The 16,608-nt window shown below is 34.6% G+C and overlaps 1 protein-coding gene across 5 annotated transcripts; it reads left to right on the forward strand.

Annotated features, from left to right (window-relative positions):
- Window positions 1-21: 21 nt before the first annotated feature.
- Window positions 22-16,538, forward strand: TRMT13 (tRNA methyltransferase 13 homolog). 5 transcript variants are annotated; one of them, XM_036883888.2, is made up of 11 exons: window positions 22-173; window positions 2,826-2,872; window positions 2,960-3,026; window positions 5,506-5,568; window positions 5,751-5,820; window positions 5,960-6,066; window positions 6,415-6,582; window positions 8,447-8,519; window positions 12,612-12,686; window positions 15,576-16,008; window positions 16,316-16,538. In XM_036883888.2, exons 1-11 carry the CDS (start codon window positions 27-29, stop codon window positions 16,509-16,511), a joined length of 1,446 nt encoding a protein of 481 aa, XP_036739783.1. In that variant the 5' UTR covers window positions 22-26; the 3' UTR covers window positions 16,512-16,538. The 5 variants fall into 5 exon arrangements, with proteins under 5 accessions (XP_036739783.1, XP_036739784.1, XP_057356447.1 ...); XM_036883889.2 differs by lacking the exon at window positions 6,415-6,582; XM_057500464.1 differs by lacking the exon at window positions 16,316-16,538 and having other exon boundaries at window positions 15,775-16,008.
- The last annotated feature ends 70 nt before the right edge of the window (window positions 16,539-16,608 follow it).

A 16,608-nucleotide genomic window follows, 5' to 3' on the forward strand; every position in this document is an offset into this window, starting at 1 on the left:
TTGCAACCCAAAGCGAACCTCGAACTATGGCGGCTTCTGCGCCGACGCCGGCCGTCACTGGCTTCCCAACTGAGGGTCGATGCAGTTACTATGTGGAAAAGAAGAAACGGTTCTGCAGGATGGTGGCGGCAGCAGGAAAGAGGTTCTGTGGTGAACACGCTGGAGTCGCGGAGGTCTGGTATCTCCCTGCCCTCTCCCAAGTCGGAAATAAGTTTCCTGGTCCGGCACCTACCCTCTGATAGATTTCTGCTCCTGTTGCCTGGATTTTCCAGTTTTTCCTGTAATAAACGCAGTCCTGCCCTACCTGGTGATGAGCCCTAGTTAAGTGCAGTGTTTTCTTGTACTAAGTATCAGCAATTTTCGTTTATCTTGAAAGTAACTCATGGTAATAATAGATTTTAGTTTTACTCCAAACTACCACTTCTTATTCTCTGCCCACTATTCCGCCTTCCTGATGGGAGGTGGTAGTTTAAAAAGAATAATGGTCAGAGATCCCCCAAATGTGTTCTAATGGTTTCGTGAACGATAACCACTTTTTGTGAATACAGTTTCGAGAAAGTTTTTAAAAATTTTATTTGGATGTACAATCTTTTGAAAGCAACTTATAACTACTTTGCTGAAAAAGGGAAGGAAATATTTTTAAAAATGTAAGAATTAACTTTTTAAAATCGAAAACAAAAAGCCTACGATTTTGTTCAGTAATACACTTACATGTTTAATTGTACTGTCCAACTACATATATAACTGTCTGTGTGTATAGTATGTTTCCTGAGAATGTATATGATAGAAAAGTTAGAACAAGAGGAGCAGTATGTTTGTAGAAAAAGAGCATGTTTAATAGGTTTTTTAAAAGATTAAACCAAATACACAAGCATCTGGTTTCGTGCCTTCTGAATGTCCAGTATTATTTATTTTTCTTTTGTTAGTCAGATGGCTTGTCCTTCTGACAATGGCCAGTGCAGATCAGCTCCCAGAGCCCCTTCATCTGTTATTATACATCATAGCCATAGCTCTACTTCATATTTTGATTTGACTGATAATTGCCTAGAGGGATGGTACTGAAACAAGCATATTCCTGTTTTGGAATGTGGGTGACCTGTGACTTACAGGTAAGAACTCTCTGAAGTAAACTCACGGTTTGTGTTGGCAGATTTTGAGGGGTCAGGAAACATCCCTTGATCTAAGAATGAGATTTATGATAGAAGTATTTGTTCTCACTCTAAGAACTTATGCTTCACCTTACCTGGAATCTGGAAGGTGATTATAACTGGTGACAATAGTAGAATATGAATAGATCCTTATATGCTGATCAGTATTTCTAGAGAAGAATGACATGCTGTTTGTTACTAGTTCTTTGAAGAAAAACAAGCGGAAACACTTTCCAAGACCATGATTTGGTTTTCAATTGTGTACATCCTACTAAAGTCTGTAATTTATGATACAATCGTTACATTTCTATCGTTTTTTCTTAAGTGGTATATGTAGCTGAGACCCCTTGTACTCATTTTTACCTAGTGTTTCTTAACTGGGCATGATTTTACCCCCCAGAAGACACTTAGAATGTTTGAAGACATTTCAGTTGTCATGGCTGAGGAATGTTCTTGGTATCTAGTGGATGTGGATGGAGGCCTGGGAAGCTGCTACTGTGCACAAGACAACCACCCCCCGCATGCACACACACACACACACACACACAAAAGAATTACCAATAATGCCAAGATTCAGAAACCCTGTTTCTACACCCAAATAATAAATTTTAAAAGTGCTTTTTTCCCCAGTCGACTGTTAGACTTTGGAGCTCTTTTATGGAGGTTAGATTTTTTAAATAAACAAATAAGTAAGAATAATATGCAGTATTTTGTTTTTAAGTATTGAAGTGTCTCTTAGCTTTTCCATGAAATTTAGTGTGTGTAGTTTTGTAGATGTGCTGGAAACACATCAGAACTAAAATAAACTGTAAAAACAATTGTTATTAATAACAGTGTACCCTTAGCATTTACTATATGGCCAGCACCGCGCTAAGTGGGTTTTTTTTTTAACTATTAGCCAACTTAACTTTTGCAAACCTTAGGAGGTAAGGCATATTATTCTCATCTTTCAGATAAGGCAATAAGCCTACCTCAGGTCATAGAGTTAGAAGCTGATAGCTAGAGCTGAGAATCATTCCTAGATACTCTGGCTGACCAGACATTTTAACTATTATACTATCCTGTTACATACAGGTTTGTATAAATGTTGGGTAGAATTGCCAATACTTAATTTTCCTTTATGTTTTTCTTGTGCATGTAGTTAAACCCATGTAACTTTGAAACAAATAGGATGTAACTCTACTAAAAAGCTGCAAAGCCAATAGAATATGGCCATGTTCCACATGGTTGAAGTGCCGTATTTTGTTGTTTCTAAGATACTTTTTTCTCATATTTTAATATCTGAAATCAAAATGCATCTTAAAATCAATGACATGTCATAATTTTAATTGGCAGCATTTTTCCTTTCTTCATGATACCTAAAATAATAGTATTATAGTCAATGCTACCGTAGATTCAAAATTGCATATGAAATTCTGTATTCCTTCTCTATAACTAGTTTGAAGCTATAGACCTTTGTTGTTCAAAGCAGCATTTTCTCATATATACATAAATTAGCCACGTTGGAGATGTTTGTTACACTCTATGACCTGATTTTGCCTATGTTTTATTAATGTCCTTTTAAGGTTTCCTTACCTTGTTTGGGGAATGTATAAGCTTACATTTATACAAAGTTATATCTAGTAAGTAGTGAACTTGGTATTTTATTGAAATTAATACATCCTTTTTCTTTATTAGGAGGAAAATGATCGGAAAAGAATCCTGTGTCCTTTGGATACAAAACAGTAAGAATGGGTCAGATGAGGATTTTTCTATGCTGGAAACAGTAATTGTCACAAGTCTTATTTTAGTAATTTTCTCTTTAAATTCAGCACAGTGTATGAAGATCAACTAGCAAAGCATTTGAAAAAATGTAACTCCAGAGAAAAGCCAAAACCTGTAAGTGTTTAATCAGTAAAATGGAATGGTGAACCATGAGATATGTAATGTTTATAAATACTTAGTAGATTTCAAATATGAATATTTAATGTTCTTGCCTCAGAAGGCTTGAATAGGGTAAATGTATTTGAGTGTGTGTAGGACATCAGACTAGACTGTAAAATCCATTTGTGGTCCTAACTCAGAGAGTAGAATTTTTATGCAGCATCAGTGTTGCTCAGAGAATAATTTCACAATTTATTTATTCAAAAAAATTTGCTTAGTGCCTACTAAATTTATTTCAATAAAATAGGATCTCACACTGTTAAGTAAACTGGTAAATAATGGGTATTATTTTATAAAATCAATGTAAGAAGTACACATGTGATAAAAGTACATACTTGCATTAAAATTAAATCCAAGGGGTCAAGAAAGGTTTCCCAGAGGGAATAATACTTGAACTGAGTCTTAATTTGGCAAAGAAATGGAAGAGTCTTTCTAGGTGAAAAGAACTATATGTACAAAGGTAGACGCTGAGAGACCACATGAGGTTTTCTAGGAACCTGGAAGTTATTCTGAAAGGTATGTGGGGACAAATGCAAAAATTATATATGTCACAGGTGGGAAGGAATGTAAGGTGGATGACAATTAAGACAAACTTCAGCTGACTGGAGGATTAGTTGAAAAAGTTGTCATTTGATAGCTGCATTTTTCTTATTGAAGAGACAAGATGATTGAAGACATCAATTTGTTGGCAAAAAAAAAAATGTGTAAAAAAAAATTATAGCTTCAGAACTACTAGTCCAGAAAAGAACCTTTAAATGGACAGTTAAGGAAACCTGCCTTTTGTTCCTTAAATAAGCTTTCTTTATTATACTGTACAATAAGCAGGCAGCACTTGCAGAATATTGTGAGAACCATGGAGTTTGTCTCTCAGTCATTTTGTAACAGAACATCACCATATGTTTCCAAATGCCTGTCAATTGAGAACCACTAGGCCAAATGGCATAAGCTTGAAAGTAATCTTACATAAAGATATGTAAAAGAAAAATGATGACCACCCCCAGTTAGCCCCTGAGTACAAAGAATATTGCCTTTACTTTCAAGTGTGCATGGAGGTTATCTTCCTTACCTAAGTGCCAGGTCTCAGTTAAAGCAAGCAAGTGGAATATGTGTTCTGGGAAAAGTTGGAGAGAAGAGATCAATTATTAAAATTGGAATACACCTGTGGAAAGGAAAGAGAAAAGCAGTGGGATGAGACAGAGAAAAGAAATGCAGAGCAGTATTGACACAACACCTATGTATAATATGAAACTTGGAACGTAGGTAAAATTTCTTATCCCTATTCTGCTGTACTCTGTAAAACCATTTACAGTTTTTTAATATTTTGTTTACCAAATGAACGTACATTGGTGGTGTTTTCTAATATACTTTTCACATTTAAAAGCCTAGTCCACAACACAAGTTACCTGGAGCACTCTTTGCAGCCATCGTAAACTAAGCGCACATCAAATTATAATATTTATAGCTAATTTCCTATTACAGTTTTGCCAGTCATCCAACAAAACATTGTAATACTTACTGTCTTCACCTGTTCCGCTTAATCACTGGTTTCCACTATTATCCATGTAGGTAAAGATAGCAACACAATTAACATACTACCTTTCTGCCATCTGTTTAACAGGAGCTCCCATGAGTTGTTTGGACTCTTAAAACAAGATTTGTAGAAACAGTACTGTTTAATTCATCTATCTACGTGGTCCATTATGGTAGCCACTAGCCATGTATAATTACATTGGAGTTCATTAAAATTAAAGAAAATTGAAAATCCATTTCCTCAGTCACACTAGACATATTTCAAGGCTACTGCTACCAAGTTGGTCAGAGCAAATACAGAACATTTCCATTATTACAGGAAGTTGTATTGGACAAAGCCAATCTAGAACCTGTTCTAGAATCTCTCTCTCTGAAGATGGGCTAGAAAGATCTCACTGTGTTAATTTAAACAACATATTGTCATAGGACATTTCTATTTTTTATTTAGATAGAAGAAATTAGACCTATGCTGTTGTAATATCTGTATCTTTGTTTTTGGCTATGCTGCCTGTCTGATCGACAGCCATGTATAGTTGGTACTTGGTGTTGCTACTTTAACACCATAAGCAAAACTGACACAGTCCTCAGTCTGTGCCTAGACAGGTAAAAACTTAAATAGAAATTACTTTAGACTATAAATGTTGATTCAGATAGCCAGCTAACTGGAATATAAGATCCATGAACACAGAGATTTTTGTCTGTAATATTCACTGGTTTAGTGAATCCTCAGCATATGAAACAAGGACCACAACAGGTGCTCAATACTTATTTAATGAATAAGGGGATGGGAGGGTGGCAGGTACAGAGTATGGGAAGAAGGGAAGCATCAGATTTTCAGTTTAATTTTTGTGAGTGCTTCATGTTAATAACAGTATTGTTACGATTTTCTTTTGTTTTTGTTAAGGATTTCTTTATTCAAGATATTAATGCAGGCTTAAAAGATGAAACAGAAATACCTGAACAGCTAGTAAGTACTTGACTTAATATTTAATTTTAAAAGGTATTTATGAGCCAATTCCATACTGTGAATAAGCTGTGTTCCAATTTTTGTTTGAAATAAGTTGTTTTGAATTTACAATGCATTTTCCTGTAGAATCATTTTATGATGGTTAGTTCCCAGACCAGCTCACACCCGTTTTTTGTTCATAGGTTCCAATTTCTTCTCTCTCTGAAGAGCAACTGGAAAGCTTAATTAAGAAATTGAGAAAAGCAAGTGAAGGTGAGTCTGCCTAAAGTTACAAGGTAAATTTTTTTTAGAGTAATTAGGTGGTATATGAGTTGATATGTTGCTACTGTTATTCACAGCCCTACAGTTTCATGTTTGGTTGCTTAAGCTATTGTGCTTATATTTGGCACAGGTTTGAACTCTACACTTAAAGATCAAATTATGTCCCATCCAGCCTTGCATGATGCCCTTAGTGATCCTAAAAATGGTGATTCAGCAACCAAACACCTGAAACAGCAGGTATGTTTAGGCCATAGTAACTCTACTAAAAATGGCCCTATGTTCATTGTCAAAAGCTAACATTCTATTCTTTCTATGTATAGTTAATAATGAGATTTTGTTTAGTTTATCTTTGAGGGTGCAGAATCTTTCCATTTCAAAAATGTATATAAACATATATAAAAAATTTTTGGCATGGATATGGTTCTGGTACTTTGTGATAAATATTTAAAAACAAAAAATTTAAAGCCGAACAAAAATTATTAATGTGAACATGCTTCCTTATGTAGTAGAAATTACCTTGCTATTTTCCCATTTGAGCTAAATATGTTTGCTCTAGTTTATAAAATAATCTCGTGAAGTTTGCAGGCTTCTATTTTAGGTAACATTGAAAAATTAAAGTTACTTGGTCCAAGAAGATGCTTTGTTGAGTTTGGAGCAGGCAAGGGAAAATTATCTCATTGGGTTGATATTGCCTTAAAAGATGCTGAAAAAGTTCACTTCATCCTAGTAGAGAAGGTGACCACAAGATTCAAGGTAAGTGAAACCATTGCAGTATATTAGTAACCAAACTTTATTTGCACTTTTCCTGTTCAAAAGGAAAGAAAAAAGATACTCAGAAACATGTCTCTTAAAGAAAATGAGTTTTTGTGTGTTTAATTCGAGCTTTAATTATATTGATAACTTAACCTGAGGGTAAATTTTTTAATATAAATTCTGATAGTCCACTGATCTGAGTTTTTAAAAGTATTGGCAGAGACAAGAAAATATGTGGAAAGAGCCAAGCTCAAGCTAGGACTTAAGAGCCTTGGGTCCTAAACCCTCCTCTGCCAATTACTATTTATTCAGTAAGCATTTATTGAGCATACCACGAGGCACCATGATAGACATTGGGTAGATAAAGTCAAATAAGACAGCATTCTATGATGCTCTGTTTTACTACGCTTTATTACTTTTATTTAGAAAGGAGAGACAGGCAGATAAATGATAATAGAGAAGTGTTAAAATACAAAAAAGTCTGCACAAAGTACAGTGTGGGTTCAAAGGAGAGAATGACAAGTTGTATTGCAGGGAAGGGATGGCAAATGAATACACAGAAAAGATGGTGCTTAAGCTATATCTTGAAAAGTGAATTAGTGTTTACCAAATAGGGGGTTTGAGAAGCACTCTAGGAAGCAAGAATAGTGTGACCAAATGCCTGAAACAGAGAAACACAGGAACATTTCTGTGTGATAGTAATATGTGGTGTGAGGTAGAGGTCAGCATTTATAAGTCAGGAGAGGAGGACTAGGCTATGGACGGTCTCATATATATGTAAAGGAGGGAATTTGACTTTATCTGGCTATATGCCAGGGATACAGTGGAAACAAGATTTAATTTTTGTCTTCAACAAGCTTACATCTATTGGGGCAGACTTACAAATATTTTGGTTTAGTCTGCCAAGTCTCTTAAAATAATGGTAAGTACCAGATGCTATTGGAGCATGAAAATAGAACACCAGTCTCAATCTAGTGTAGGTCACAAAAGTTTCTTGGAGGAAGTGACAGCTGAGAGATCTTGAAATAACATACAGGGGTTGGTAAAGTAAATAAAAAGGGGTCTTTAAAAGTTCATCCTAAGAGTACCATTACAGCTATGCCAAATTTGAAACTTGAAATAGGGAGATTAATAATAAGATCATTATTACCCAGTAATCCAAGTAAGAAACGGGCAAGAGCTAAAGCTGTTGCAGTGGGATGGAGAAGACGGAAAGAGTAAGAGAAATGTGAAGATGGTAGAAGCCATGAGACTTGGTGATTTATTGTTAAGTGAAGAGGTGTCTTTCCCTGAGTTGGGAATATGGAAGGTAGAAGAGGAAGGTTTGGAGGGGGAAGTAATGAGCTCAGTTTTGAATGAGTTAGCTGTTGAAGTAGAACTTTACAGTTCACAATTGAATATCAAATAGGTCTGGGCCACAATGTAGATTTGTAAGTCATAGACATGTGGATATAGATTAGGATAGCTGTGATCTTTCAGGGAGAGTAAGAGGAGTAAGCCAAAAATACTAGATTAGGGGCTGACAAATATAAGGATGCTGGCAAATAATCTCAGTTAAGATAACATCTGTGAACCTTAGTTCCTTCATCAGTGAATTGAAAATTTTTCAAGTTAAAAAAATAATGTTTACATAATAATTTATGAAATTTTCAAGCTTCATGAAAATGTGTCAGTGTTTTGGAGTTTTTGTCAAAGAATATTACAATCTTTAATTTTTTAATGAGTGGTTCTATTGTTTAAATATTAAAAATAAGATGGAAAATTATTTGCTCTGAATTTTGAAAACAAATAGAAATGTTTTTATTTTCATAAAGCTTTTTTAAATATAAAAAACCATTTTTATAATAATGTTCCGTTTGTACAGGTAGATGGCAAACACAGAAAGAAAGATTCAATGTTTGAGAGACTTCAAATTGATATTCAACACTTGTGTTTGAGTAAGTTGCATAACTTTCAGTTGCTCTACCATAAATCATAGAAATTCAAACTCTGAGGGTTGCTTAGAAATACAATCATGCAGAACAGTGCTTCAGAGAAAATAAAGTAAAATTAATCCATTGTTAATATAGACTATTATGTCTAACATTTAAACAAATGTAAAATGAATTAAGGTTAAAACTTTTAAAAACTGTTTTCCATTATCAACTGGAAATCAAGTATCTTATTAGGGAAGAGTTTATAAAGAGTTTTGGTAATATGGTGCTTCTTTGTCTTGCTTAAATTAGTGAGTCCATTCATACCAAACACTAGCATTCTGCCTAGTTAACATGACTCTACCTAAAATGTTAAAGGAACAAGATAGGTCTCTGCCTAGCTAATATGTATTAGACAATTTGTAGAATTTTAAATTGTACCAAATAACTCATCTCTATGGTAAACTCAACATTTTATATTCACATGCTCCCTTCCGTCATATTCTTCAGTGCCCTTTCTGTACCTTTTTGTAGTTTTTCATATTATTTAAAGTGAAAATAATGCAAATATTATCCCACCAATTTCTTCCATTCACTGATTTTAATCAAGCCTTGTGAAGCAACCCAGCATTTATATATAAACTACTGCATTGAAGTTATTTAACTGAATATATTACTTTTCTGAAGTTGTAACCCTTAAACAAGGTTTTATGCTATGTGTTGAATGCTTACTAAGCATACTGAAAAGTGGTCTACCATAATTCTTGAATAGTTTCTATATGACTTTTCTGTGCCTACTATGTGCCCCCATTCCATATTTTTAAACCAAAATGAGAAAGATTAATAAAGCAGCACATACCTACAATCTAGTTCAATACTGCCATTTAGAATTTGCATTAATTTTGAAAAATCCCTCTTTCATGTGACCTTCCTAAAAATATAAACACCAATGAAAATGTGGATTATAATCTCCTGCCATAGTTCAGTTTTTCTTGATGTTTAAAATAAAAGTTTATTAAATGATATACTACGAGTGATTAAAGGTAGTTTTGGAATATGAGTAAAAGGGGGCCTTACAGGACTTCCCTTCCTCTCTGGGTTGCAATGTTGGAATTTACTATTAATCATTTTAGGGAAGGGAGAGAATAGGAAGTGTCTAATAAATGAGCTCACTGGAAACATTCCCCTCTTTTATTTTTCCTTTTTGTTTTCCTCTTTTGGCTTTATTAAAGTTACGTATATATGCTTTAGAGTCAAATAGTTCTACAAGCAGCAGCCATTTCCGCCTTGCCATATCTCTCTCTGAAGAGACAGCCAAATTCACCTTTTATGGGTGAACTTATGTATTTACCTAAAGTTTCTAGCAACAGGCTTATATTAACTGCTTCTTGTCTTATCAAGCATTGTCTATTGATTTCACTTCTAGGTTGGAATTTTTTTCCACATCTTATCCCACATCTTCCTTTCTTTGGACAGAACACCTCCTCCTGTAGCTTCCTGAGAAACAATGCATTAGAGATAAACTTGAGACCTTGCATTGTGTGAAAATAATCTTTTATTTTACTCTTACACTTGATTTGGTTGGGTATTCTATTTCCAGGTTGAAAATCATTTTCCTTCAGAATTTCAGAAGTTCTTACCCCACTAGTATTGCTTAAAAGTTTAGTGCCATTCTGAGTACTGATCCCTTACATATGGTATGCTTTTCTCTTTCTAGAACCTAGTACATTCTTTTCCTTGTCCTCAGTGTTCTAAATTTTCACAGTGACATGCCTTGACATGTTTATATTTTTATCCATTGTGCTAGGCACCTTGTGGACTCTGATTTATAGCTATAGTTCTCAGCTAGAGGCAATGTCGTCCTGAGACATTTTTGGTTGTCATAACAGTGGTCATGCTGCCAGCATCTAATAAATATAGGCCAGGGAGCCTGCTAAACCAGTCCTGCCAAATATCGAACACGGTACAATACAGCTCCCTCCAATGAAGAATTATTGGGACCAAAAGGTTACTAATGCCAAGGATGAAAAATCCTGATCTGGAGATTCTAGTACTCTCAGCTTTCTGGGAAATCTTGCTTGCTTTTCTCCTGTAATAGAATAACTTTTAGTTATTAGACCTCCTAGAGTGGTGATTTTCTACTTTTCTTGACTTCTCTTGTTTTATATCTTTTTGGTCTTTTTTCTATACTTCCTAAAATATCCTCAATTTCTTCTATCATAGTTTTAATTTCTAAGATAGTTTTCTCTGAATTTACCTTTATAATTGTATCCTATTCTCTTATTTCATAATTGCAATATCCTTTCTGAAGAAATTAATGGTATTTTTAGAATTATTCTCCCTTTATAATCTGTTTTCACCAAGTTGCTCTTTTCCATTTGTTTTAGTGTGTCTCTTTCAGCTTTGAGGCTGCCCTCAAACATGGTGTTCCTTGATGGTGTGGTCATAGTTTAGAGACACTGAGAGCTCTGGGTCTTCTGGTGGAGGTGTTGGTGCTGAGCTCCAGTTGGGGGTGATGTGTCTGAGATGGGATCTTTCCTCTTGGGCTTGTCAGATTCCCTAGAGAAGACTCTTCTGATTGCCTACCTACAGAGTAGAGGTTTATTTGCCAACATTGGTGACCAGTGGGGACCCAGTGGGGAACAAGAGCTAGGTGGATCAGTATGCACATTTCACCCAATCCTGCTATTTTACCAACTTTGCTGTTTTTTCAGTTTTCAACTTATTATTGTCCTTCAATCTATTAACCTCCTGTTCACTTGCTCCAGAGAATAAACCTAGTCTTCTACCAAGTGGGAAAGCCAAGTGTCTATGAGGTGGGGATCTGAATGCTTCTTTAATAGACTTTCCACCAGTGTTTTTTATTATAGCTACCTCAGCTCTATTTCTGAGGTACCTGATACCCTCAATTTCTGAGTATTTTGGAGATTTGTGGAGTAAATTTAGTTGATTATCAGTCTTTTCTACTTCTGTCTCCTTTTCTCTTCTTCCCAATCTTGTGAGTTTATGCCTTTTAAAAAAATCCTTTTATTCTCATTCTGGTGGAGTTTTTGAAGGGAGTAAACTAGATGCCTGTATTCAATCTTCCATCATTTCCCAGAAGTTCATCTTCCCTATTTTTCAAATCCAGAGAAGTAGAGAGGAAATGAAGTAATTTTCAAGCAGAAAAGCAGAAGGGCTTTCTTAGACATCCTTTCTTTTTACGCTAATTGATGTTCAGTTTCTTGAACCACCTTAATTTAAACCTCTGTATTCCTTGACTAGGCAAACCATTTTACTTGGTATTGATTTCTCCTACTAGATAACAACATTTGAAAGCAAGCTACAGAAAAGTTGAAATATTTACCAAGTACCTCCATTGGCAGTTCATGTGCTAGGTGCTGTAGCTGGATTTGTAGGAAGAAATATACTTTTCATTTCAGAATCTTAGAAAAAGGAAAATGAATAGGGAAAAAAAAGGAAGCCATAACTGTGATATGCTACATCTTACTACGTTACCTTGTGGACTTTGTTTTTTACATTGGCAGGACTGTTAGGAATGTTTTCTTTTTTTTCAGAACAGTGTAAAAATCTAAGATAATATCTTACTCTTGATCATCAAGATATATTAAAAGCTCTATTATAATTTGATTGTAATATTGAATACAGTATTTTATATGTGTTGATTATATTCTTCATATCTAATATATTATTTATACAGAATAAATCTTTTAGTAGGGAAAGTGTTGAGTTCTTTTATCTTTTAATAATATTTAGCAAAATAAGTCTTCTACAAAGGAAAGTCCTAAGTCAACAGAGAAGAAGTATCATTGGCCTAAGAGTCAAGAAACACTTAAGAGGAACCCAGCCTGGGACAAGGGGGGATGAAAAGGACAAGAGAAATAAAGAAACTTTAACTCTTAATTCTGACTGTGTCAGGAGCGATCTGTAGTACTTACCAAGTCACTACATCTGTGAGCTGCTTACTCCTAAGCCATAAAGTGAGATTTTTTTGTTTGAGTCTCTTTCAGCTATAAAATTCAAAAATTCTAATTAGTTCTGTCTTTTGGTAGGCCACAGACATCAGTGCCTATCTCATAAGAGAGGTAACTTTGTTCTCATTTCCTTTTATTTCAGGTAAGATTCCTTTACTAAGCAAAGAAAAACTACCTGTGGTAGGAATTGGAAAGCATCTGTGTGGTATGGCAACAGGTATGTAAATATACTCACAATGTCTAGAGTAGTACATTAAAATTTAGCTTAACATGGTCCCAACCATTTAAGTAATGTCTTTTGAGTAGTTTATATCACTTAAGTTTATAACTTGGTTAATCTTCATAATAACACTGGCCATGTTTTACAGCAGATATAGAGCTTTTCTATTTATCTGCTCATTATGGCCATTTTGCAGGATAAATTAAGAGTTTTATATGTAAATACTGCATCATATGGGACCTTAAAGTTCTGTGGGTTATATTTCAACCAAAAGGAAATGAATCATGGGAAATGTATGATTAAACTCCAGAATATTTTTTTAGAGAAGTTGCTTGGGAAGACTCTGAAATCTCGCTCATTAGAAGATGATTGTGTATTAGGATTCTAGGGAAAACAAAAAAAGAATGTTAGAAAAATCTAAGATGGCTTCTCTTAGCGTTTCAACCCATCAGGTGATAAAGTAGAAAGAGTGTGGGCTTTGAAATTAGATTATCGAGGATTCAGCTCTGCTATGTAACCTTGGCAAATACTTAACCTTTCTAAGTTTTGGTTATCTTATTAGTAAAGTAGGGATAGTAATATATACTTTACCAGGTTACATGTAAAGTGTCGAGCATGTTAGTGCTCAGTAGATGTTAACTATTGTTACATTTCTCCCTGGGCCCTGCTAGTTTCATTATCTACCTATATGGGGGACTTGGAGCCTCCATAAGACATTTTTTCAAGTTGGCTGGAAATGGCTTTGATTATTATGTATTTGTGATGTCCTTCATTGTTTTTAGATGACTTTTCATGCTACCTTAATTTCATTTAACCCTCATAAAAGGCTCTGAATTAAGCCAGTTCTATCCTGGGGAGGGAAAAAGGCATACTCCCTTAGTCCTACCCATCTAACCCAAGTTTCTCAGAAGTATAATCTATATTGGCCATTTCTGTTTGTTCCACATACTTTCCTTCCTTGATTCACTCTGTCTGCCTTCTACCTGTATTACATCATCATACCTTATTGAAATCAATCTCTGCTTACCTTTCTTGAAATTGTTTTCTTCTCTTTTGTAGACACTCTTCTTTCCTGGTTCTTCCCCAACATCTATGACATTCTTTCTCTGTTTCTCTCATGGGCTCCTTCACTACCTATCTTTTAAATACTAACTTTGAGACCTATTTGCTACATGCAGCATGTCTTTCCCCTTAAAACACTGCAGGAGCTCCCAGTTACCTACAGCATAAAGTCAAAGCCCTTTATCATGACATCTTAGTCTTGATCTGGCCTCTGCCTTCCTCTCTTTGCCACTTACTGCCTCCAGCTTTACTGGTCAGCAAATTCAAACTCAGTGTAGTTTTCCTATGTACTGTGCTGTGTCATTTTCTAAACTGGTCCATTCATACTTATCCTTTAGCTCAGCTGTCACCACTTTCAGGAAGCCTCCCAAATAAGGTACTCCTCCTTAGTGTTTATCATAATTATCTCTACGTATCTTTACCTTATTGCATTTTAATTATCTGTTTATATATATTAATTCTCCCACTATGCTGTGAATTTTTTGAACAGGGAGTGTGCTAAAACAGTGGTTGACATGTAATAGAAACTCAGTAAATGTTTGAGTGAGTAAATAATCCTGGCCACCAATTATCTGTGTTTCCTAGTCCCTTTCCAGGTATATGGCTTTGTCCCTTAGGTTCTCCATAAAGAAGAGATTGAGATAGATTGCTGAAGCTCCTTCTGATTATGATGTATCTTCATTCTTTTAATAATTTTTTAGGTTATTCACATTTTTGAAAATCATTTACTTAAGTCCAATATAAATAAAACAGTGACTGAATATATATTTTTTTGCTTGTCTGGGAATCGTTTAATCCCTCCTTCATATTTAAATGATAATCGTGCTGAATATATATTTTTTTAGAAAATAATAACTTATGAAACAATAGATTAACTATCACTTTCCCCAAATAATAGGTTCCCAAGAATGTTTGTTGACTTAAATTCATATATTGAATTAAATTTACTAGTGAAAATCAGATCATTTAATTGTCAGTGGTGACATCTTAGGGTAATAAAAATTTTAAATACATAAGGTTTTGATTGAATAGTCATAGCATGCCAATCTAATCAGACAGACAATATGGGGTTTACAGCATACATTTGGAGTCTTTCCAATATTGCCAACATTATAGCAGTCTTCTGTGAGAAATACTCATAGTCAGCAAAAATCGATTTATTTTTTAAATGTACTATAAGGTTTTCATTTTAATATGGAGTACATCCTCTTAGTTTATGTGTATAATCATCATTGTATCCACAAGGCCATGCACATGAAAGGCATTCAGTAACTAATTGCTGAATGAATGCTTAAATACTGTAAGCTACTCAGGGAGGCCTGCTTTCCACAATCTGACCCCATTCTTTACTCTTCAGCTTGCTATTTGCTTTGAACATCTTATATTTCAGAACTGACACCTAACACCAATCTAAGCAGAAGCCTTTATTCTTTATTTCTTTCTTTGAGTTTCCTAAGCTCAAAATTTTCCTGCCATGTGAGTGTAAATAATTTTTTCTATACAAGTCATTTCCTCAGGGTAGGAGAAATAAGAGCCAATAAGGGTGTTTGAACTACAAGTCTATACAAATTGTAGATCTTAAGCTTCAAACAGTTTTTTAGGAAGTAGACTTTATGCAGACTAAATCATTAGAGAAAATGAGATGCTAATGAGAAAGGAGCAAATAAAAACAAAGTTGGTAATTCATGGAAGAATTATTGCAAGTATAAAGCTAAGTAGTTTTTTGTTGCTGGGATTTTAAAATCCATACTGCTTAATAACTGTAAAAAATATTTATTTTTAAAGACGATGTGGTTTGGGGGGGCCACATAATTGTGTTCGCAGATCTTGCATTACGGTGTTTGGTTGAAACCTATGCTGCCAGTTGTGAGGAAAGGAATGAAGAACCTTTAGCCAAACGCATAAAGAATGATAAAACAGAAAAAGAAATTAACACTTTGGCCAAGGAAAGAAATGAAAAAAATGTCCCAGAGAAGTGGACCCCTGTGGCTGGCATTGTTATTGCACTCTGTTGTCACCACAGGTGTGATTGGAGACATTATGTGGGCAAAGAATATTTCAGGGTTCTAGGCCTTGGAGCAGTGGAATTCCACTATTTCCAGCGAATGAGTAGTTGGGCGACTTGTGGGATGCGAAGAACGTCTTTGGAAGGGTCAAATATTACCCAAAGGAGAAAAGATCATCAGAATGATGACAGTGAAGAGCACGATGATGGAGGATACAAAATCACAGATGCCAGCACTGAGAGTTTGTCTGGGTAAGTGACTACATTGAAATATGCAACACCAGAGCAGAAATATTTTATTATTGTTGTACTTTCTTTTTAGATAAGTATTACCAAAAAATGTATTCATGAAAATAAATTTTACCATCTAATTTTAGAATAAATTAAAATACATATACTTTTATTGGGCATAAACAAAATGCATCTTGGAAGCATGAGACATAGCTCCTAGTATATTTTGGGTTATTTAGCAGCTTATCAATAAATAGAAGAGACTAGAATAGTTTTTTTATAAACTAAAAAATTTTAACAATATTGTATGTGTGTTTATTTGGTTTAGGTTTCTTACTGTTGAAGAAAAGAAGAAAATAGGGCATCTTTGTAAATTGTTGATTGACCAAGGCCGAATCGAGTATTTACAGCAAAAAGGATTCAATCCTGCTTTACAATATTATACAGACCCTCTGGTGTCTTTGGAAAATGTATTGTTAACTGCTTTACCAAATCAGTCTTCATCACCAGAAACAACTACTTAATGGAAGAGTAATTTGACCAACATCTGTCTTACACACACAAAAAAAAAATTTAATTGTATTTTTATATTGAAAATATAATTCAAATAGCAGGTAATAT

This window comes from Manis pentadactyla, chromosome 4 (genome assembly GCF_030020395.1).
Source record: "Manis pentadactyla isolate mManPen7 chromosome 4, mManPen7.hap1, whole genome shotgun sequence".
Taxonomy (NCBI): domain Eukaryota; kingdom Metazoa; phylum Chordata; class Mammalia; order Pholidota; family Manidae; genus Manis; species Manis pentadactyla.

Coding starts and splice junctions, on each gene's coding strand:
- TRMT13 (XM_036883888.2), top strand. CDS start 27: ATGGCGGCTTCTGCGCCGACGCCGGCCGTCACTGGCTTCCCAACTGAG. Junction 5,569..5,750: donor CAGAAATACCTGAACAGCTA/GTAAGTACTTGA, acceptor TTTTGTTCATAG/GTTCCAATTTCTTCTCTCTC. Junction 5,821..5,959: donor ATTGAGAAAAGCAAGTGAAG/GTGAGTCTGCCT, acceptor TATTTGGCACAG/GTTTGAACTCTACACTTAAA.